Source organism: Pelophylax lessonae, assembly GCF_965119305.1.
Source record: "Pelophylax lessonae genome assembly, chromosome: 6".
Taxonomy (NCBI): Eukaryota; Metazoa; Chordata; class Amphibia; order Anura; family Ranidae; genus Pelophylax; species Pelophylax lessonae.
Genome location: NC_138773.1, coordinates 287,503,769 through 287,528,893, shown reverse-complemented (window position 1 = coordinate 287,528,893; position 25,125 = coordinate 287,503,769). Strand labels below are relative to the sequence as shown.

The window sequence follows — 25,125 nt, the reverse complement described above, 5'->3', positions numbered from 1 at the left end:
AGAAACAAGTAATTCACAAATTCTGATTGGCTGGACTACAGCATTGCAAACTTCTCCAAAGATACAACTATGTGAATATATTCAGGCAAACTTAAAACTGATGAGTTTGCAATTCCGGTCTTCATTAACAGAGTTTAAATAACAGGCATTCACTGTTAGCAAGCTAACCCTGTAGTGCTTGTTTACTTGCAGGGTGAGTAACCTTTGCTACCTTCTAGTTATTTGCTGAGTAAAAGGGGTGTGATAAACAGTCAGGACAGTCACTGCACCTTATACAGAGAACTCTGAATGAAATGATTTGATCGGTCGCGCTGTGTTACGTCAAATCTTTTACAACACTTGATAGTTTATCATCTTAAGGTATGTATTCTATATTCTTACTTGCTTTCTATTCTGAGCTATGTTCCCATATTGTATTCCTTTGCTTCTCTAATTTTAATCCCTTCGGCTCTCATACCTGGATACCGCCTTATGGGCCAGAGCAATTTTTACATTTCCACTATTTTATTTATTTATTCAGCGATACATTTATCATTATGTGAACAAAGTAACATATACATTGTTATTTTATGAACAAACTAGACTTTCTTTTGGTAATATTGTCCTGCAAGAGTTATTTTATTTTGTATTTAATTTATAGACAAAAAAAGTAACAAAACGTAATAAATGCACTTTGTTGTAACTTTGATCAGTATTTTATAAATATTTATGAATATTTGTGCCTTTTAAAATATACAGAAGATAAAAAAAATAAAATAAATAAATAATACCGGTGTTCCGTGAAAAAACCATACCCGTGAGAAAACCATACCCTCGTCACTTCCGGAGGGTATGGATTTCTCACGGTACATAAACTTGCCGCGGTTAGAAGAAAACAGCTCCTCTGCAACATGAATCATCTCCGCTCCTTCCCCTCTCACTTCCCTGCTCTCGGCTAATAAATATAAAAGCGGATCACGGAGCCAAGATGTCCGTCATATCGATTCCATACACCCGCCGCCGCTTTTATATTTACTAGCCGACATCAGGGAGGTGACAGGGATAGCAGAGGAGATGATTAATGTTGCTGCCGAACTGTTTTTATGTACCCGCCGCAAGTATCTGATTATACACAATTCCGTTATGATTTCCTACCCTCCGAGCATGCGCACTTCTAATCTTCACAGCTGTTCCATGCTGTTTTCGGGGCTCTGAGCATGCGCACTGCTGCGTTGCTCAGCTGCTTCACACAGGAAGTGACGAGGGTATGGTTTCTTCATGGGGTATGGTTTTTTAACGTTACACCGGCAAAAGAAAGTCCTGCTTGTTGCACTAAAAAGTTATGATGTCTTATAAGGCATTTTATTTTACGGCATATACCTATATCCAGGTTGCGATGATTAAAATAAGAAAATAGTGTTGGTTTGTTAGGGCTGGTTAGGGTTAACTAAGGCCGGGCATACATGATTCGAACGGTTTATGGGCAGGCTGAATGTACCAAGTTGATCGATTGATTGATTATCGCTAGCAGGTGCTATAGCTGTTAGCAATAATCACTGTCTTCACTCACCCGCCGGGAGCAGTCAATTTCTCTACAGGAGGGATTCCTCTGTCAGCACTGTATGTGTTGATCGTTTCCCCTGACGATCGGGGGGAGGGCAGCGGCAATCGGAGCTGCTCCTCCTGCAGCCGGACTCCCGCTGTGTCTAAACACACTGGCAATCCTGTGTCGTAGGTCTACGTCGCTGGACCCAGGGGATCCACACTGCCGCAGTAATATTACTGTAGGTGGTCGGCAAGCGGTTAAGGGGATAAAACCTTCCAGAGCTGAAGTGGTTAAAGGCTAAATTCACCTTTTGGAGAACGTTACACGTATGTTTAGGTTAAAACTTTAGACTTTCTCTAACACCTCCCCTTCACCCCTGATTCCCACCCCCATAACAGCGTGGGGAGTCATCTCCCCACACTCACTGTCACATTTCAAAATCGGTGCGCTTGTACAGGGCTCCCCCACACAGTTGCGTCATTCATTTACAGAGATCTATGAATGAAGAAACTACCACTGCAGCAGATGGCTTGTAGTTCTTGATGTTCTAGTTCATTGAGACTTCCTCCACCTTTCTAACAGCCTATACAGAGGTTACGGGCAAGAAAGCTGGAGGAAGTATCTACAGGAGTCTGACATTGCAGCTTTGATCCACTGAGCAAAGGTGCAATGCTTTGTGGGCTTTTGGGTGAAAAAAAAAAAAAAACAGGCTCCCATTTTAATTTCTGCAAAAATATGTGCATTTATTATTTTGTCCCCAAAGGTGAACCTAGCCTTTAAACGCCGATCCTTACATAGTTACATAGTATGGTTGAAATATGACACAAGTCCATTTAGTACAACCAATACTGTGTAACACAAATAAATTCCCAGCTGTCAGTTTGACAGCCAGTAATTGCTCGCAGGGGGGGGGGGGGGGGATGGTCGGGCAGCAGTATAGAAGTGGGATGTAAGAGCCGCGTCCCAGAAATTTTTAAGTTTTTTTTAGGATGTATCATTCACATTCAAAATCCTCATTATGTTAAAGGAAGTCCATCCCCAGACAATTATATAGGCTGCCAATGCTGCCTATCCTTTGTCAAAATGCTAGTTGCTTGGCTGTCATCCTTTTGCTTTTGCCTAAGTAAAGTTGCTGAGCCAGCAAAAGTGCAGAGAAAAAAAATCTGATATTTCTTGGACTTTCATTTATTTTTAACTGCAAATTATGGGGCTAAAAATGGTTTGGTATTATAGTGACAGACTTACATGGGGGATTAAATAATAATCCTCTACAAGAGGCGCGTAATAGATGTTTTAATTATAAATGAGAGAGTGTTATGCTGGCCATACATGTTCAATTTTCTTGTACAATTTTCTGTTAGATTTACCAAAAACCATATAATATGGGGTCATAGCTAAACAACACTTTCACTTGTATCCAATTAGGCAGGCCTTTGTACTACATAGTTAACCACTTAAGCCCCGGAAGATTTTACCCCCTTCCTGACCAGGGGGTTTTTGCGATTTTTTACTGCGTGACTTTAACGGACAATTGCGCGGTCGTGCGACGCTGTACCTAAACTAATTTCATGTCCTTTTTTTCCCACAAACAGAGCTTTCTTTTGGTGGTATTTGATCACCTGTGCGATTTTTTGATCATGTGTTATAAACAAAAAAAGAGCGTAAATTTTGCAAAAATAACAATATTTTTCACATTTTTTTATATGAAATTCCCCCAAAAAAATGTAAAAATCTAAATTTTTTAACATTTTCGGCCAATTTGTTTTATGCTACATATGTTTGGTAAAAAAAATCGCAAAAAGCGTATTTTGATTGGTTTGCGCAAAAGTTATCGTGTTTACTAACAAAGGGAAAGATTTTTGTCATTTTTGGTGGGGTTTTTTTTAACGAGTAATGGCGGCGATCTGCGTTTTTTTTTTTTGCGGGACTGCGACATTGCAGCGGACAGATCGGACCCTTGACTGACATTTTTGACACTTTTGGGGTTACCAATGACATTACTACAGTAATCAGTGCTATACATATGCACTGTTACTGTAAAATTACACTGGCAGTGAAGGGGTTAACTTTTTTTTTGAGAGGGAGGGGTTGTGTGTGTCCCTAGGGGCATGTTTCTTACTGTGATTGGATGTGACTTGAGGTGTATGATCTCCATTCTTACACAGGGGAGAATGACAGGCGGCTTGTTTACATAAGCCGCCCGCCTTTTCTCCCGCTCTACCGACGATCGTAGTGTGACCGGCGGACATCGGGTCTGCCGGTCACACGCGCAGACTCTTCAGTGCACGAGCCGGGGCGGGCGGGCGCCTCAGCGGGCGCGTGCTCGCCCGCTATTGGCTCACAAACCGGTCACAGGCTAGTGACGTATATATATGTCACTCTGCCTGGCCGAGGCTGACCGCCGCAGTATATCTACTTGCGGCGGTCGGCAAGCGGTTAAAGGTAAAACGGTCTCATTTGTACATATTACTTATGGCGCTTTTCCACTGCATGGAACCGTACCGGTTCGGCATGCTTTTGTGCTTTTCCACTGCGGTACCGCATGGTATAGGGTCGGAACGGTTCGGTACGGTACGGTATAGGTTTGCTTTTCCACTGCATGGAACCGAACGGTACGGCTCTGAAAAAACAGTACCTACTCGATTGTGGTTCCAACAGGTACCAAACTGGTACCATATCCCACAATCCTTTGCATGCAGTCACTACTAGCCACTGATTGGTCAGAGAATCACACCCACCCCGTTGTTATCCCACCCACTTAACTTTAGTACTACTTTAGTGGAAAAGCAAACCTAAACCGTACCGTTCCGAACCGTTCCGACACTATACCATGCGGTACCGCAGTGGAAAAGCAAACCGGGCCAAGCAGGGCCGAGTAGAGCCGAGCTGGTACTAGCCGGTACTTGCAGTGGAAAAGTGCCATTAGAGTCCACCATACTCCTCTGAAACTGTACTCTATGGGTGTCCGTGACGACGACATATGCGGTCGTTGCCAAAGGGAGGTGGGTGACTTGATTCACCTGCTGTGGCGATGTCCACAGGTACTGGACTGAGGTGCGCTCTGCTATTAATAGTACCCTGGGAATAGATATCCCTGGGGACCCTAAACACTGCCTTCTGGGCATTCTAGACCAACAAGTGGAAGACAGATATTTGCGGGAAGTGGCCTCCCGCGCCCTGTTTCAGGCCCGCTTATTTATATTGCGACTATGGACTGCACCTGAACCTCCGACTTTTTGGATGTGGCTAGAGCAGATAGGGGGCACTCTCAGAATGGAAAAAGTTATTTACCAACATAGGGGATCTCCACAAAAATTTTCTAAAATATGGGGTGCTTGGTTGAATTGTCCGGGAATGGCCCCTACTGACCTCATCCTGGACCGTTTATTATCTTAAATGTGTAAACATGGGTTGGGGCTGCTGGGGGTTGATTGCTTGATGCTCGGGGGGTGGACTGGAGGGCCGTAATAATGATACTGTCTCAGGCACTGTTGTTGGGGGTTGTCTGCTTTAAAGGGGGTTGTGGCATATTTGTTCTGCACACTATATTATGACGTGATGGTGATTTCATGTTACTGTGCTTGTACCATGTATTGCTGTTTTATTGCGGAGTTGTGAATTTCTCTCAATAAAAATGTTTTCTGATTTAAAAAGGTAAAACGAAAGAAAAGTGTGATAAAAAAGGAATAATATATGGCCAGCCTTACTAAGGCTGGCCATACATGTTCAATTTTCTTGTACAATTTTCTGTTAGATTTATCACAAACCACATAATATGAGGTCAAAGCTAAACAACACTTTCACTTGTATCCAATTAGGCAGGCCTTTGTACTACATAGTTGAAGGTACATTTCAAGAAAACTGTACAGAAAATTGTAAGAAAATGATATCATGTATGGCCAGCCTAAAGGGCCATACACACTATAAGATTTTATGAAGACGTTTTCCTTCAGATTTACCTTTTCTATGTAGTGCAAAGGCCTGCCAGATTGCATACACATTGAAAGTGTTTAGCTTTGACCTCCTATTATATGGTTTTGGTAAGTCTAAAGGAAAAAGTCTTCAGAAAATCTTACAGTGTGTATGGCCCATATGATTTGGCTGTGTGCCCTGGTCCATGCTGGCTTTGCAGAAAAAGGCCCTTGCCTAATTTATAAGGTTGGTTTGTCAACATGTTAAGCTTCTGAGCAAAAATGTACCATATTCAGTACTTCTCTCCAAAACCTGTGTTGTCTTATGTTTTATCCACCTAAAAATACTGCCACCGAGCCCTTAACTTTTTTGAGCTTACAGCACTGTGCCTCTGCAGCACCGAAGTACCAAGCACGAGTCCAGCACAGTTCTCCTGTGTATTTTGTCTTATACATTTATTTCCTTTTGATCATCAGCTCCATCTTGTGGCCAATATGTGGCATTTTCCTGAAAAGCCTCAATCAAGAATATACCGGATTATGGTCACTAGATGGAGCTGACAATCATTAGAAATAAACCTTTTAGACAAAAAACTGGACAATTATTTACACCTTGGTGAATGTTTCCGACATTCATCCAGCAATTTAAAAAAAAATAGAATTTACCACCCACTTTGCTGCAACCAATGTGCAAAACACCATTATTTATTTTCCAGTAGCCACTTGACCATGATACTGAAGGATTGAAAGGGGAAAGAAGAAAAATCCTCATCCCCTTATATAGATAACGGGACTTTTAAGGCATCTTGCTGACTGATCCTGGATCAGCCAGCAAGATACCTTAAAGTCCCGTTATCTATATAAGGGGGTGAGGATTTTTCTTCTTTCCCCTTTCAATCCTTCAGTACACATTTATTTGGGATGTGGCATCAATACATTGACCATGAAAATTGGAAATGCAGTCTGGGAAGAGTTATGCCATTCCCCCCCCCCCCCCCCAAGCAGAATAGAAGTTGACATTAAAGCACAGGCATTATTACTCCTTTCTGCCAGAAAGTTAATTTTTTTATATATTTTGATACATATTCTTGTGGACATTGTCTTTATTTCAGGTCTGGTTAGCGTTCCTCAGTACAGCTAATCTCTCTCCATCACCATGAATTCATCTCCTCATACGTCACCCATAACCACATTGGAAAAGCTGGCATCTGCGCTCGGCTGCAGCATAGTCGATGAGAAACTGGCTATTCACTTGGACAATGAAGATGAATTAAAGCATCTGAAACAATGTTTTCACATTCCAGCGAAAAAGGATTTGCCAGCAAGTAAGACAGATTTGCTTATTTCTTTGAACATTTGGCTTTGATCCTGCATCGTTTTATCATAACATGAAAAATAATCAAATAGAAGAACTTTGCTCAAACGATTGAAACTGTGACTAGTGTATAGAACTTCAATGTAAGAGAACATTCTGTGTGATACAAAGACACCCATCAGATTCCAGCATGCATTTTCTCCCCCTTATGGCCATCAACATGATAGATAGACAAGTCAGCACCTCTGCTGAGCAATTGTACATATGTGGAGGGTAACCATAAAGTATAAATGTTCTTGTCAGGCAGGGCACAGGAGGTGCTCATCCACTTTTAAACTTTTTGACCATGAAATTAAAGCCACACTAAAGTCAAACTGAAAATGAAATCTATAATTTTCAGGGAAAACACCTGGCAACTTATGGCGCTTTTCCACTGCATGGAACCGTACCAGTTCGGCATGCTTTTGTGCTTTTCCACTGCTGGTACCGCATGGTATAGGGTCGGAACGGTTCAGTACGGTACGGTATAGGTTTGCTTTTCCACTGCATGGAAACGAATGGTTCGGCACGCTTTTGTGCTTTTCCACTGCTGGTATCGCATGGTATAGGGTCGGAACGGTTCGGTACGGTACGGTACGGTATAGGTTTGCTTTTCCACTGCATGGAACCGAACGGTACGGTACGGCTCTGAAAAAACAGTACCTACTCGATTGTGGTTCCAACAGGTACCAAACTGGTACCATATCCCACAATCCTTTGCATGCAGTCACTACTAGCCACTGATTGGTCAGAGAATCCCACCCACCCCGTTGTTATCCCACCCATTTAAATTTAGTACTACTTTAGTGGAAAAGCAAACCTATACCGTACCGTACCGAACCGTTCCGACCCTATACCATGCGGTACCAGCAGTGGAAAAGCAAACCGGGCCAAGCAGGGCCGAGTAGAGCCGAGCCGGTACGAGCCGGTACTTGCAGTGGAAAAGTGCCATTAGGGTTTCAGAGTTTAGTTCAGATATTCCTGTAGTGCACCAAACCCTTCCCATACCGTTCATCAAGAATCCTGGTGATCAGTTAACCCATTTTATTACCTGTTTATAATACAGGCGATGTATTCGCAAACACACCCAATGTAGGCCCCCAAAACACCCCCTGCAGGCTTCCCAGATGCGCCCCCTGCAGGCTTCCCAGATCCGCCCCCTGCAGGCTCCTAGACACATGGAATAAAAAACTATTTTTGGTGCTCCAAGTATTTTTTTGCATGAAAATGTGATCTATGGAATGCGCCAAATAATTATTTATAGTACAACTAAAGGCAAAACATATTGTAACCTTCCCTTACTCTATCCAAAATGGGGGGAAAAAAAACCTTTTGCCTTTAGTTCTACTTTAAGTTGAAGGATTTGAAAGTGATGTGACTAGGTTTCCAAATGTAAAAAAAGCCAAAAATGCAACATTTTCGAGCAAAAGTCACACAATCTGCACCAAATAATGGCTCAGAAAACAGGTTTCTCAGTGTTTAGGGCAATAGAAGTGAACGATATTGCAGAAAGAAAATAATGGTGAAAGATCATGCTCTATAGGAGCATAGAAAACTCCATGGCAGCATACGTTAACTTTGAGTGCCCTATTTCCTAAATAATCTGCCTTGCTTGCAGTGTCTTCCAAACACTCGGTCACCACTGCAAGCTGCTCCTTGAGGTTGGTTTGGGTATACCCCTTTACCACTTCATTCAGTTCATCACGAGCAGTATCCCCCAAACCATTCTCTCCAACATGCTCACAATTTATTTTCCTTTTTCTCTGATGTGTGATTATTGGACGTGCCTGACACTCATCTAGATCATCACTATCATCAGAATACGACACATACTCCTCATCTGAAGACTGGAACATCTCTTCAGGTTTCCATGTGGGATCTGTAATCATCGCTCTCACTTTACACTTCTCCTCTAAGGCAACTCAACATGCATTACTTTGCATATATTCTTTGGTCATAACCAACATCTCTTTCAATTCCTGCAACTCTTTCTCAAGCGCTTCATTCTTCTGCACCTCGCGGCAAATGGCCTGCACGACTAACCACCCAGTATTGGTAGCAGCTTTCCGCTCCCTCTTATAATATACGCTCAAATCTAACCGAAAATCCTGCGTAACAAGTTCAGTACCAAGCTCTGGATACATTGGAGCAGCATATTTAATTAAGTCCTCTGCAATGGGTTTCCAGGACCCACGTTGGAATCGCTCCATACGTAGAAGCTGATTCCTTTCCCCCCGCTCTCTTGCTTTTTTTGAACAGAGTATGCATCTTTACTCTCAAGGGGAACACAAATGCAAAAACAACAATCACAATCTTTATGTATTGTCCTGGCTCAAAGTGACTATGCTAAGGGCTTATTCACTAAACTGCTGACTCTAGCAGCAATTCAATGAATAATACTCATACACCCTCTATAACACAATATTTCATCCGAATATTCTATATTTAGTGACCATGCAGCACCCTGCTGACTACGCCAGTTGTATCAAATGTGGGAACAACAAAATTTATAATGAAGGTATACTGGACAGCCACTGGAATATTTAGTGAATATTTAAAATGAACAGACACACCAAGAGCAGGTTTGATAAAAAGCATGAAACAAAACTACATAAAAATACAAGCTTCTTACACATAGAATTTACCATAAACATTACACAAAATACCACAACTTAAACCTACACTCCTCCTATTCCCGATATCCCAAAATATCAAATGATACTTAGATCTGAGGGGGAGTGTCCTGACAGCGGATGTAGGAAGACTGCTCTGCTCGCTCCGCTGTTAATCCTCTCGTTTATCCTGTTGGAGACTGATACACTTACCCGATCACCCTCCGCAGAGACGCTGGAGTCCCCAGAGATGAACAGTGTGTTTATGGCTCCTCACCGCACGCAGTGTCATGGCGAAAAGGCAGAAATAATGCCGCGCTGCGCCTGACCTGCGGGCACAAGATCGCGCTCTCCTTTCCACACTTCTCTCAGAAAGACAGACAAATATAAAGAAGCTGACCAGAAGTTTTTCACATGGCTGGCTGCAAAGGACTCACCCATTACTGCTGCCACCCCGGCGACCTCCTCGGGCAACCAGTCAAATGCGGATGACACCGTCCCCCTGGAGGATCTCTCTGGTCAGCTCCTTGACTGGGACACGTTAGTGAACATCAGGATCCCCTCCTAGGACAGCCTGCTATACAAGACTCTGAGCCTACCTTGCGAGATATCATATCTGCAGTCACAACTTGCAATTCTTCCATTACTGCATTCACAGCAGAAATCAAAGAGATTAAGGCCGAAGTCTCCTTCATTAGGCATGACATGCAAAAACTGAGGGAACGGACATCTGCTCTAGAAGGCTGGGTCAGCTCAATGGAGGATGATTTGGCACCATTACAGAGAGAGGTTAAACACACTGTACTTCTCACTGCCCGGCAGGCCGCAAGGCTGGATGACTTGGGAAATAGAATGCGGCGTAACAACATAAGCGCAATAGGAATTCCGGAGAGGGCAACCCTGTTGCCTTTATTGAGAACTGGTTATTGATCATGTTTGGCCAGGACTCCTTCACTCCAATGTTTTCAGGTGAAAGGGCTCACCGTGTCCCAATGCACCCTCTCCCACCTGGCAGCCCGCTACGCACATTTATCTTCAAAATTATTGAATTACAAAGACAGAGACACTATCCTGGCTAAAGCAAGGGGCATAAATGGTAAGCTTGTCATCGATAATGCAAAGGTCTCACTGTTCCTTGATTACTCTGCTGAGGTGCAGAGGGCAAAATTTGTGGATGTGAAAAGAAGACTACGGGAACTCAACATACATTATGCAATGGAGTATACCTCTAAACTCAGTGTGGTTGCCAGGGGAGAGGTCCTCTTTTTTGATAAACCTGCTTCTGCCACACAGTGGTTGGACGCTGAGGGGAGGGAACTGCTGGCTGCTGTTTCCCCCGAGGCCTGGGGCGCCCTGACCAAGAAAACAACACATCATTCCTCATTTTGGTTGGTAACCTCCATTCAAAATGCGACTATAGGCAGGTGTCGGCCTATCAGTGCAGAGTACTACTACTTCTTACCCAGTTGCTGTTGTAGCAGAGATTGTTCTTCCAGCTCTAATCTCCTCAACTCCTCTACTCCTCGAGTCCTCAGTCCTCCCGCCTCCTCCTCGGCCAATGGCATGGGGTTTGCCTTTCGGCCAATCAGTAATCACTTCCTGATTGGCCAGGAGGAGGATCCGTGTGACAATAGCGAATGAATCCAAAGTCCAAAAACCCGGGTCCACCCTTTGCTGAAGCCTATTAGAGCCTCTGGCTCTAATCAGGTGACAAAAAAAAAAAAAAAAGCCCCATTGAACTCCATGCGTCCGGCGCCCCGCATGTAGATTAGGGGGCCAGACGCATGGATAGGGGGGCAGCGCCCCTGCACCCCCAACACACTGGCCGCCACTGCTCTAACATCTTAAACTCTATGCAGGACATATCCAAAATACTAGCTAAAAGGGGTTGGGAGAAGGACCTGGGAGATATAGATGGAGACACGTGGGAACTGTGCCTCTCTACTGTGCCCTTGGTATCGGTGTCGGCATCTCAGAAGATCTCTCACCTATTTCTCTTACACAGAGCTTCTAGAACCCCGGTCCAGCTGTTCAAATGGGGACGCAGAGCCACACCTATTTGCCCAAAATGAGAACGGGATCAAGGTACCCTTATCCATATGCTATGGAGATGCCCCAAATTGATCCGCTATTGGACAGTTGTAGTCGTCACAATTTCCAGAGTGTACAACTTTCAGTTGCCTAGGGATCTCATTGTGTGTCTGCTGAGTGCATTGAAGGTGGAAACCCTAACTCCAAATGCTCATGTAGCTGTCATACGCATACTCTATGTGGCTCGTAAGTTAATAGCTACATACTGGATTTCTCCGCGGGTCCCCAGGGACAGTCAATGGGTTGCGCAAATCAATGTCTTACTTATACGAGAAAAGTTAACTTAGCAACACTGAAATGTCCCCAGGAAATTTTACTCAATGTGGCAGCCCTGGTTGGATGATCCTAGCCTGGCACCGCATCAACTGGTAATGCATAGATTGTTGGAGGGTTAAGGTGGCGTGTGGTCCAGGGGTGCTCCAAGTATTTCATCTATAGCGAGATGCCTTGTTTTCCCTTTCTCCCCCCCCCCCCCCCTCCTTGTTCCCTCCCCCTCCCCCCCTTTTGTGTTTGTTTGTTTTTCTTTTTTTCTTTGTGTGTTCTTCTATTCTGCAGCAATACGTTGCTAGAGGTATACCTCCTTCCTTTTCTACTATGCAAGTTATGTTTTTGAGCATCATTCAAGGTTTTCGTTAAATGGTTCTTCAACATGGAATAAATATGGGCTTGTGCAAATGTAATTTTGACTGTGATAGTACAATGCACTGTGTATAATCTCATGTTTATGTCAACACTTTGTACACTGATTTGATGCTCAATAAAGTTTTCCTTTCTTGGAAAAAAAATAATACATCTGGTAGTTGAATGTCAACAGCTTACACTGGTTAGCTGGAGGAACAGGACAAAAATAAATCCTGGCTGCATGCTTGGTCTTTCTACAGCTCCAAAAACAGACTATTCCTCATGCTATAGACTCTTTTTATAGTCCTGTATAGCAGGGACTATCCACAGGATATAATCATTCCTCTTGACCACTCACGGGTCATTTGTGAGTGAGGTCATCAACACATGGTTGCACTTCCCCCAACAACCACATGGTCAATTGGATATGTGGTTGCCACACAACATCAAAAGCTCACTAAACCCCCTGTGGGTGAGAGATATTATTACATATATGTGTGCCATAATGTGAGTTTGAAATTTGAAGTTGGGATCTGTGTTTATGCCTCCTGAATGAGTTGATACTGTACCATTAGAGATTTTTTTTTTTATATGTCCTAATCTCTGTGGACCTACTTTGAGCATACTAGAGCGATCTATTATATGGACGGCATTAATCTAGCTGCTCTCTAACTGCCCATTGAGGGTTATATATGAAGGTGAGCAGACACTTTACCTGGTGATAGTAGCACATCACTTTAAGGAGTGGACACACACATAATTACTCACTGGCTGTTTCTTTAATAAAGACTTTTTTTGGACTTTATTTACTGCACATTTGCACTATTAGAGTGGTTACTTATTTTTATTTTTTTTCACTTTTTCACTTTGGATTCATTTGTTTTGTCTGCACCTTAATACACATGAGACGGGGTTCTCCCTATTATATTGCACTTTATTAGGTTTTTTACTGATTTGGCACTGTGTTTAATATGCTATAATTATTTTATACCTCCTTCTACACTGATATTTTTAAACTATTTAAAAGTGATATCTTTATTTTTTTTCTGATAAGCAATTGTTTTATTTAGGTTTTTTGTCTTGGTAGAACCCCCTTTTTTCATCAGGGACGATGTCATCAGGGACAATGCACTTTATTAAGTCAATACCTATATCTGTTATATCAATTGGTTGATATCTGTTCATTTTTTAGACGTTTTACCATATTATTTATTTTTTTTAGCAGCGCTACTACATTTTGTGTTTTTTTTTTATGTGGGAACACATTTAGGTGGTAACAGCAGCTGGCACTTTATTAATTTTAGGCTTCTAAGGGTAGCGCACAATTATTTTGACTTAAATTACACATGTATGGAAACATTTGTCATGAATCAGTTAAAAATATCCACAACTGACACAGTGTCCCAAAGAAAATGTTTATTCTGTAAAGGTTCTCTGACAAATCTTTTAGGGTGTACTCATTTATGCACATACATATGTATGTTTGTGTGTGTGTGTGTATATATATAGCATTTTTTGCAGACCCCCAAACACATCCACTGCTGGTCCCACAACCCAACACTGCAGAGTCCTAAATGCTTCTACTGCAGGCTTCCAGACACACCTATTGCTGGTCCCAACACACACCCAATACAAAATCCCAAATGCTTCCAGGCACACCTTTTCCTGGTCCACAAACACACCCAATACAGGACCCCAAATGCTGCCAGACACACATATTGCTGGTCCCAACACACACCCAAAACAGGATCCCAAACGCTTCCAGACACACCTACTGCTGACCACCAAACACATCTGATGCATATAGCTCCCAACTGTCCCCGATTTGGGGGGACTGTCCCTGATTTAGGAGAGTCCCCCTGTCCCTCTTTCCTCCTCCTTTTGGTCTGATATATAGAGTTATATATACAATGCAGTTCAAAAAGTGTTTCCCAGTGCTAAACCTTTCACTCAGTTTCTAAATTACTGCACTTGTAAATTTCAAAAGCCAATATGAGGCTTCCAGACCCACCTACCGTTGGCTCCCAAATACATGCACTGCAGGATCCCAAATGCTTCCATTGTAGGCTTCCAGATACACCTACTATTGGCCCCTACACATCCACTGCTGCCCCCCAAACACACCCAATGCAGGATCCCAAATGCTTTCACTGCTGGCTCCCAATCACACCTACTGCTTGCCCCCAAACACCCCCATTGCTGGCCCCAAACACACCTACTGCTGGCACAGAAGCACACACTGCAGGATCACAAATGCTTCCAGTGCAGACTCCCAGAAACATCCACTGCTGGCCTCCAAACACACCCATTGCAGCAGGGCCGACCCTACCATGGGTCCCACTGGGTCCATTGGACCCAGGCAGCACTTGGAGAGGGGCAGAAAATTGGCTCCCAAGATTTTTTTTCCCAGCAGTTTTGTGTGTCATCAGTTTTCAGCGTTTTATGGGTGGCATTTCCCCATCTCATACTGCCGCCTGTAGTGCAAACTGATGAGTATGAGGAGGTGGAGCCTCTCCTCCGGGGAACATCCCCCACGTGATCGTGGTGTGCACAATGACGTCAGACATCAGCGTACTCCATCTCATTCAGGGCACACTGGATCTTCTAGGGTAGTGGCAGACACAGTAGTGATAGGAGGACTGAGGACAGACAGTGGGTGTTTGGTGGACTGGTCCGGTGGTGAGTTATGGAAGAAGATAACAGTATATATAATATTTTCAAAATGTTATATTTATATGAAATAATGGATGTGGGGGGCATTCTGTTGGGTGTGATTTTTTTTTTTGGGGGGGGGGGCAGCATCTTATTCTTGGACCCAAGCAGCACAATGTCTTGGGCCAGCCCTGCATTTCAGGCTCCTTGATGTCTCAATATGTCAGTACTAAGAAGTTTTTCGCTGCCACCGTTCAAATATAAACCCGCTTTACATGTTTGAATCTGTTGATCAGGTACACTAAGTACATGGTGGATCTTGAGCCCCCCAAAGAAGGTTGACTTTGGGTGTCTGCTCCTCTTGCTCCTCTTGTCTAATGATGACATGCCATATTGGACTGATCTGGCAATGAACATTTCTCCTCTACAAATACCTTTTGATGCAATATTTCTGAGTAAGCTGTAAATTCTGTTTTTATTTTCCATATGAAAATCAGACGGTTAGTAAAAGTCTGTAACATGTGGCTAGTCCTGGTGCAGCAGGGAACCACTTATAAATCCCAATGCAAGCTCTCATTGATTGGCCTGTGCTTGTTTATAATTTATAGGATAATGTACTCCCTGCTGTACCTCAAGGAACATTAGGATTAACCATGGAGTTCAGAGACCAGAAACATGTACAAAGGTCACAGAACTCCAGAGGTGAATCCACAAGTTCTTAATTTTTTAGCAGGGGGAAAATGTATTCACAGCCTGACAGGCATTGATGGACTTGGACTAGTGGTGAAGCACAAGGACTAAAATTAGCAGCCATATATTATTTTGCAACCTAAAGCTGAACTCCAGGCAAAACGCAAAATACACAGTTGGATTGTGTAGGTGGGAGCCCTCTGGTCTACAAAAGAAACATGTAAACCTATCCATCCGTTCCTGAGATTTTACACAGCTCTGGCACTCTGCATAACCAGGTCCAAGTTAGATCCCCTCCTTAACTCCAGCCTATGATTAAACATTGAAGGTGCAGCAGTGCTCACCCCTCCGTTTACTCTCTCCTCTCCCAGTTTCAGTGCTGCTGTACATGCGATTTCAAGCAGTGGATTGCAATTCAGCTTTAGGTAATTACTATAACTACTTATTAAAAATGCTTTTAAAGCTAAACTCCAGTAATCTGACAAAAATCTTGTTTTGGCTTTACCATATATAGCGCTACCCCCGCAGGAGCCGCTTGAATAATTGTGCTCGGATCTCCCACTGATTAATCCACAGCCAGTCACAGGGTATTTTTACACAGCCAGGTTATCTCCAATGATCAGTCTAGGGGATTTGTTTTTGTGTTTTATTTGGAGAATTGGATAGGAGAAAGGATTTAGTAGGATACTCCAAATTAACTTTTCACAGGTGAGGAAAACTTTCTCAATCGAACTGTGTAGCAGATTATCTGTAGGACCATACAGAGCCTATATGGGATGAACAAGTCCCTTTTCAGCAGAAGGAACTCAGTGAAATTTGTCTCTTTAAGACACTCACCAGTGTCCTCTTTAGCTTGCACCCAGCACCTAATTTCTAGCACCCGGGGGGGGGGGGGGGAGACACCTAGCAGCACAAGTCACAAGGATCCCCTGTGGGGGGATCTGTACTCCTGAAGCACCGATGGCAGCCTTCCTCAGTGATACCAGACAGGAACCATGGACATCCATTGTCAGTCAGCTCTCACGAGAACCATGGATTTCAGCTTCAATGTTTCAGGCCCTCAGGTCACCCACCTGAGCCTGCATGGCAGCCTGCATTGAGGAGGGGCAGCAGAACCTCTCCCCTCCTGGGCCTCTCTCTGTAGAGGAAGACCCAGAGGCTTTGTGCTCATCAGATATAAATACATTTACCTAGCATGCCTACGGGTACAACCCCTTCCAATTGGCCAAGGCTGTATAGACATTCATGCTGTCATATGCAAGGTTTCCTCCCACTATCCAGTATACTCTATAGACACTGGATCAGTGTGAAACTTTCAGGACAGAATGAGTAGCACCAGAACACACTGAGCAGCCTCTGCTAAACAATCACAGCTCTCTGTTAAGCAGACAGCACATAAATGTACATAGCTATCTCTCTGTTGAGTAGAGAAACCAAAAACTATATACAATCTCTAGCACCTACCTAGGAGGGCGCTACACATATAATAAGGGTCCACTGCCTGTTTAGACTAGGGGGTATATAACAGAGAGGAATACTTTTCTTATTCCCTGTTCCCCTGAAAATTTGCGCTTTTCTCCACGCCTGCACCAGTCCATTGTGACCGGCCCACAATGTCTTCATGTGCAATGGCAAACCCCTGCTTTTACTTTGTGCATGATGCTGGCAAAGAACATCATGAGAGCCTGTGGGATGAGAATAAGGCTAGGTTCACATGTAGGCGTTTTGGGGCATTTTTGGGGCATTTTTCTGCTCTAGGATCAGCTCAAAAAACGCCCAACAAGACAAATCCTAATAATTTCAATGGCCCCTGTTCACATCTGAGTGTTTTGACGTTTTAAGCAAAACGACCAACGCTCAAAAAAAGTACATGAGCTTCTTTTTGGGCAGATTATAGGCGTTTTTATTTTTTTTCCATTGGTCACTTGTCAACCTAAAAACGCCTGTACAAAAACGCCTGTAAAAAATGCCTGTAAAACGCCTGTAAATTGCAACACCAAGATGTGAATGTAGCCTAAAGGAAGGCGTTCTGTCTATCATTTTCCTCCTAGAGTAAACAAGCATCAATATAGGGCTACCAAAAAAGGACTTCAGCTTTATTAACTTTTTACAAATTGGAGTAATTTGCTATAATGTGTCTAGCGCATTTATTTCCTATGATTTCTAGCTCCATCTAGTGGCCATAATGCATTTTTTTTCTACAAATACCTCAATCAGGAAAATGTATTTTATGGCTACTACATGGAGCTGACAGTCATTGGAAAAAGAAATATATTAGACACATTATGATGATTATTTGTGACGGATGTGCAAATGCTTAAAGAGTAACTCTACTTTTGTTAAGAAAAAACGATTCCCCTCTGGGTGATCTATATATATATATATATATATATATATATATATATATATATATATTGCAAGAATTTTGACAAACTTTGTTGCAGATTCCTATTTTTTGTTCTAAAGAAATAACTTTTGTCTATGTCCATGTGTAAAATGAATCTGTATGGTAGTGATGTTATAATTATCTATTAACTGCTGCCCCTGCAGCAGTTATAGGCAAAGTGACAGGGTCTGCATCCCTTTAGACATGCTATCTCACCAAAAATGACATTTTTGTTCCAGGGGATACCCAAAATCTGACTTATATCTTAATGCAGACTTCTGGGAAAATCAATAAACCAATCACACAAGCAGGAAATGGCCTTTCTGGGGGCGTTCTGTACGCCATCTGTGTACAGATTCCCTCCAGGTTGCCATATAACATTGCATTTAACAAAATTTACAGTGGCTGCAGATTGAAAAGGAAAGGTACTTTTTAATAACATTCAATTACAATATGACTTGTGGAGCAATTGTATATGTTTTATTTATTTTTTTTGTATTTGCTATTTTTTTCCACAAAAGTGGTGTTACCCTTTAGGACCTTGGTAAAGAGATTGTTTGTTTTATTAATATACCCCCATGTATTTGTTTTGTTGCAGCATACCACTTACTCGATTTTGTCCTTATTTCACGTAGCAGAAAAATCTCTGATTAACGAAGAAGACGCTTGCATCTACTTCTGTGGCCAGTCCCTTGGGCTTCAACCAAAGAAGGTTAAAGACTTTATTGATGAAGAATTGGACAAATGGGCAAAAATGTAAGTATATTACAAACACAGGTTACCACACACTAAGCCGGCTTGCAGTGATGTGTTTAAAGTACCCTTGCCTTTACAGAATTACATAGATTACCATTGATGAATTGTCCTTCGTATAGAGATTGGGAATAAGCCCCGGTTCACACTACTGCGTGTGCGGGGTTCGCATGTCATGTCGGAGCGCACTGCTCCGACATGACATGCGATCAGCTGTGCGGTGCGAGTTTAGCCATACAGTTTGTATGGCTAAATTCGCATCGCACCCGCAGCAAACACGCACAGGAGGCATTTTTGCTGCCGCATCAGGATCGGATCGCACAGCGGTTCACACTTGTGCGATCCGATCCTGTGCGAACTGCACGATCGCACTGCGATATGCGATCAAACTGGGGGTGTCGTTAAGATTACATTGACACCCCCAGCGGATCGCATATGGCAGTGTGAACTGCCGGGGGTGCGTGTGCGATGCGGGAACAGGCTGCGAATTCGCAGCCTTCCCGCATCGCATCAGTGTGAACCGAGCCTTACAGTATCTCACAAAAGTGAGTACATTTTTCACATTTTTGTAAATATTTTATTATATTTTTTCATGTGAAAACACTGAAGAAATTACAATTTGCTACAATGTAAAGTAGTAGGTGTACAGCTTGTATAACAGTGTAAATTTGCTGTCCCCTCAAAATATCTCAACACACAGCCATTAATGTCTAAACCACTGGCAACAAATGTGAGTACACCCCTAAGTGAAAATGTCCAAATTGGGCCCAAAGTGGCAATATTTTGTGTGGACACCATTATTTTCTAGCACTGCCTTAACCCTCTTGGGCATGGAGTTCACCAGAACTCCACAGGTTGCCACTGGAGTCCTCTTCCACTCCTCCATGACGACATCATGGAGTTAATGGATGTTAGATGCCTTCCCCTCCTCCACCATCCATTTGAGGATGCCCTACAGATGCTCAACAGGGTTTAGGTCTGAAGACATGCTTGACCAGTCCATCACCTTTACCCTCAGCTTCTTTAGCAAGGCAGTGGTCATCTTGGAGGTGTGTTTGGGGTCATTATCATGTTGGAATACTGCCCTGTGGCCCAGTCTCTGAAGGGAGGGGATCATGCTCTGCTTCAGTATGTCACAGTACATGTTGGCATTCATGATTCCCTCAATGAACTGTAGCTCCCCAGTGCTGGCAGCACTCATGCAGCCTCAGACTATGACACTCCCACCCCCATGCATGACTGCAGGCAAGACACACTTGTCTTTGTTCTCCTCACCTGGTTGCCACCACACACACTTGACACCATCTGAACCAAAGAAGTGTATCTTGGTCTCATTAGACCACAGGACATGGTTCCAGTAATCCATGTCCTTAGTCTGCTTGTCTTCAGCAAACTGTTTGCGGGCTTTCTTGTGCATCATCTTTAAAAGAGGCTTCCTTCTGGGATGAGAAGAGCAGAGCAATTTGATGCAGTGTGCGGCGTATGGTCTGAGCACTGACAGGCTGACACCCCATCCCTTTAACTTCTGCAGCAATGCTGGCAGCACTCATACGTCTATTTCCCAAAGACAACAACTGGATATGACGCTGAGCACGTGCACTCAACTTCTTTGGTCGACCATGGTGAGGCCTGTTCTGAGTGGAACCTGCCTTGTTGAACTGCTGTATGGTCTTGGCCACCATGCTACAGCTCAGTTTCAGGGTATTGGCAATCCTCTTATAGCCTAGGCCATCTTTATGTAGAGCAACAATTCTTTTTTCAGACCCTCAGAGTTCTTTGCTATGAAGTTCCATGTTGAACTTCCAGTGACCAGTATGAGAGAGTGAGAGCGATAACACCACATTTAACACACCTGCTCCCCATTCACACCTGAGACCTTGTAACACTAGCGTGTCACATGACATTTGGGAGGGAAAATGGGTAATTGTGCCCAATTTGGACATTTTCACTTAGGGGTGTACTCACTTTTGTTGCCAGCGGTTTAGACATTAATGGCTGCTTGTTGAGTTATTTTGAGGGGACAGCAAATTTACACTGTTATACAAGCTGTACACTCACTACTTTACATTGTAGCAAAGTGTCATTTCTTCAGTGTTGTCACATGAAAAGATATAATAAAATATTTACAAAAATGTGAGGGGTGTATGTATGTGTGTGTATAAATATTTATATATAATATCTAATGGCTGCCACCGCACACAAATCAGGGATAAAAAATGGGCCCGCGTGCACAGCAGAAACTGCAGCGCATATATATAGTGGGGAAAATAAATATTTAATCCCCTGCAGACTTCGCAAGTTTGCCCACTTACAAACAAACGGGGCTATAATTTTTTTGAAATGATAGAGACAGAATATCAACCAAAAATTCTGAAAAAAACATGATACAAATGTTATAAATTGAGTTGCAGTTCAGTGAGCAAAATAAGTATTTGATCCCCAAGCAAAACATGACTTAGCACTTGGTGGAGAAACCCTTGTTGTCAAGCACAGAGGTAAGGCATTAATTGTAGTTGGTTACCAGGTTTGCATACATCTCAGGGGAGATTTTGGTCCATTCTTCTTTACAGATCTTCTCTAAATCCTTAAGATTTCTTGGCTGTTGCTTGGCAACTCAAAGTTTCTGCTCCCTCCATAAATGTTCTATAAGATTAGGGTCTGGAGACTGGCTAGGCCACTCCATGACCTTTTATGTGCTTCTTCTTGAGCCATTCCTTTATTGCCTTGGCAGTATGCTTTGGGTAATTTTCATACTGAAAGGCGTGTCATCCCTGCACAGCTTCTGGGCATGCCCAGAAGCTGTTCAGCAGGGAATGACGCGCCTGCCCTGGAAGTGACGAGCAGGGCCGGTGCAGGCGCATTGACTCCTGGGATCGATTACGCTCATCTCCCAGAAGTCAACGCGAGGAGGAAGTGACGGCACAGAGGGAGGAAGAGGAAGGAAGGTAAGTATATTTTCATTAAAAACAAGGTAAGTGAAAAAAAAAAATTAATTATCCAATTATTTTTCAGGTTCATCTAAGCTAGCGGACGGTGAAAAAATTATTTTTAGGGTGGAACTCCACTTTAACCGGTTGCCGACCGCCGCACGACTATATACTGCGGCGGTCAGCCCCGGCCAGGCAGAGTGACGTATCGGTACGTCACTCGCCTGTCACTGACTTGCGAGCCTATAGCGAGCGGGCGCGCGCCCGCCGAGGCGCGCGCCCGCCGCGGCTCGTTCACAGGCAAGTCAGTGCGTGTGACCGGCGGACTCGATGTCCGCCGGCCACACTACGATCGCTCCTGTGAAGGGAGAAAGACAGAGCAGCTTGTGTAAACAAGCTGCCTGTCAGTTCTCCCTGTGTAAAAGTAAAGATCTGACCGTTCTACTATGTAGAACGGTGGATCTTTGCTTTTACACCAATAGCAATGTCCCTACACAGTAGAAAGCACGCCCCTAGGACACACTTAACCCCTCCCTTCCCAATAAAGTTAACCCCTTCCCTGCCAGTGTCATTTTTGCAGTAACAGTGCATATGTATAGCACTGATTACTGCAGTAATGTCACTGGTAACCCCAAAAGTGTCAAAAATGTCAGTCAAGGGTCCGATCTGTCCGCCGCAATGTCGCAGTACCGAAAAAAAAATCGCAGATCGCCGCCATTACGCGTTAAAAAAAAAAACACCAAAAATGACAAAAATCTTTCTCTTTGTTAGTAAACGCGATAACTTTTGCGCAAACCAATCAAAATACGCTTTTTGCGATTTTTTTTACCAAACATAGGTAGCATAAAACAAATTGGCCGAAAAATGTTAAAAAATTTTGATTTTTACTTTTTTTTTTGGGGAATTTCATATAAAAAAATGTGAAAAATATTGTTATTTTTGCAAAATTTACGCTCTTTTTTTGTTTATAGCGCGTGATCAAAAAATCGCACAGGTGATCAAATACCACCAAAAGAAAGCTCTGTTTGTGGGAAAAAAAGGACGTCAAATTCGTTTAGGTACAGCGTCGCACGACCGCGCAATTGTCCGTTAAAGTCACGCAGTAAAAAATCGCAAAAAAACCCCTGGTCCTTTAGCAGCCAAATCCTCCGGGGCTTAAGTGGTTAAAGAGATTGAGACAGTTAAGTTTAGAGTTTTTTTTTTTTCTGCATCTGCACCGTATTGTATATTGCCCTGATCATGTGTACCATTTTGCTAGTTTCATATTGATCGGAGCAGCTGCCATAGTTGCTTTTCTGTATTTGAACTAAATGTATTCTATTATGTTTAAATGTATTGAAATATATTGAAATCCATTTCATGAGAAGCAAACAAATCAAAAAAATGCACAGGACTGTGTCCATATGCAGAGCAGCTGAATGCATTGCAAACAGACACATAATAGCAGTAAACCATGCGTGCAGTCCAGTTTCCTGATGGGAATGTATGGCTTTTATTTGAAAAGTCTATCCACCAAATATAGTCTCTTAGTTATAGATGGAAGCTGATGGAGTCAGTCCCTGAGTTTTTATATGTCTTGGATACTCAGACAGTCTCTCTGCCATAATCCATAGAGATCTCTCTGCCATAATTTCAAACTTATACCTGTCCACCTATAAATTTTGGGTGCTCCTGTCCACCTTGGTGTGTACCAGCTCCTCATATTATACTCTCTCCATAATATAAAACAAATACTGCATTGTGCGTGGGCAGAGTGATGAGTCGGCAGCGTCTTTTCCTTTCAACCTTATCTTCCAGTTAAACCTAGTGCCATGACCTGTGCTCCAGGTCTCCTGTTGCAGGATGGCTCCTTTCTTTCAATAAACAGAAACACCGAGCCCCATAGCCTAGGATGGCAAGGCACTCTCCTGCCCCTCTCTCTCCCTCTCCCTCCCCCTCCATTCTCCAAGCTATCAGACTGACTGGAGACTGCACTGTCCACTACTGCACTGTCCACTACTACTAACTAACTTTCCTGTGAAGACCAGATATTCAGGGAAGCATCACTTAGAGCCGGTTAACACTGGGGCGACTTGTCAGGCGAGCTGGTCGCCTGACAAGTCGCCGCGGGTCGCCTGCCATAGATTAGCACAGGACCCGTTCTAATAGGAGCGACACAAGTCGCTCCGACTTAGAAAAAGGGTCCTGAGCTACTTTGGGGCGACCTGGAGTGACCTGCATTGACTTCAATGATATGAAGTCCATGCCTTCACAGGTCGCCCGGAAAGTCAGGTCATGCCTATGTGAATCGGCTCTAAGTCAGCGTCCGCCAACAGCTTTGAAAATTGTAAACTGCTAGTGTAACAATGTTAACCGATATGTATTTGGAGAATGTTTATTTTATTGTGCTCAATGTGTTAAGCTAAAAAAGTTAGGGTTTAATACAGCTTTAATTTGATATCATCCTCCGGGCTGTGCCTTGTGATGGGGATTTGTAAACCTCAAGACAAAATAGGCAGTAATGCAAATCTTTTTGCAGGTAAAAAAGATCTTTCATGTATTTCATCTGTATTTAGATAGTTGGCTAGAGTTCAGATTTCTCATTGAATTTAATGTTGTAAGCTTTGCCATCTACTGTATTATCCACTTCATGTATAAACATTTTGTTTATAAAGCTAGTACGTTGCACCATCTTCCCTTTATATTAATCTAAATACTTAGGAGAAACACTACAAAATAGTACAAGTACAGTGTAAAATATTACATTTAAATAAACCTATAAAATTACAAAGTGAAGGATGCATCATTGTTCTTACCTATCCCAAACCTGCACCCTGTATTTTGGCTGGAGCTGTGTTGGGGGGGGGGGGGGGTACATAAGAAACAAAAAGGGGGGGGGGGGTTGATTTACTTAGAATGTACTCTCATTGGAGCTGGAATTTTTTTTAAACTGGGCGTAGGTTCTCTAAAGCAGTGGTCCTCAACTCTGGTCCTCAGGGCCCACTAACAGGCCAGATTTTAAGTATTACCTTGGGGAGATGCAGACTAGAGTACTGCAATCACTGAGCAGCAAATTATATCACCTGGGATGAATTTCAGTTATCTTGCAAACCTGGCCTGTTAGTGGGCCCTGTAGGCCAGAGTTGATGACCACTGCTCTAAAGTACACCAGGAGAGAAGTACAGGAACTACAATTTTATTCTGAAATGACCAATTACCTGGTTGTTCCTTTCATTAAAGAACATGGACTTATAGGAAACCTTTCAAAATTCCTTATCTCTATAGCAAAAGTAAAGGTTGGCAATGGCAGCCAAGATAATTCTCTAGGTGCTCTTAAGCGAACCCGTTGCCAGGCTATGGACATTCAAATATTTACATACTTTGAAAAGGCAGTGAATTTGTTTTGAAACAAGCCCTTCCTGACCTCAGTATCTGCAAGCACTGTAGAGAAATTTGTCCTTAAAGCACCTAAAGTTAAAGTCTAAGCAATAACCTCCCTCCTAAATGCTATGTAGCCCACCCCCACCTCCAGAGGCATTGTGGTACCCCCAGAAACAGAGAGAGATGGCAAATCAACTCAGAGCTGGATTCATAGCAAGTTTTTGGGGTCTGTAAAGAATTGGA

The 25,125-nt window shown here is 43.1% G+C and overlaps 1 protein-coding gene across 1 annotated transcript in view; it reads left to right on the top strand.

The window, feature by feature from the left end:
• Positions 1–270: 270 nt before the first annotated feature.
• KYNU (kynureninase) overlaps positions 271–25,125 on the top strand; it is a 178,503-nt gene continuing 153,648 nt past the window's right edge. Inside the window, exons 1-3 of the mRNA XM_082262168.1 lie at positions 271–360; positions 6,549–6,761; positions 18,478–18,598. Coding sequence (XP_082118294.1) covers positions 6,593–6,761; positions 18,478–18,598 — 290 coding nt within the window. The 5' untranslated portion in view covers positions 271–360; positions 6,549–6,592. The remainder of the gene's footprint in view (positions 361–6,548; positions 6,762–18,477; positions 18,599–25,125) is intronic.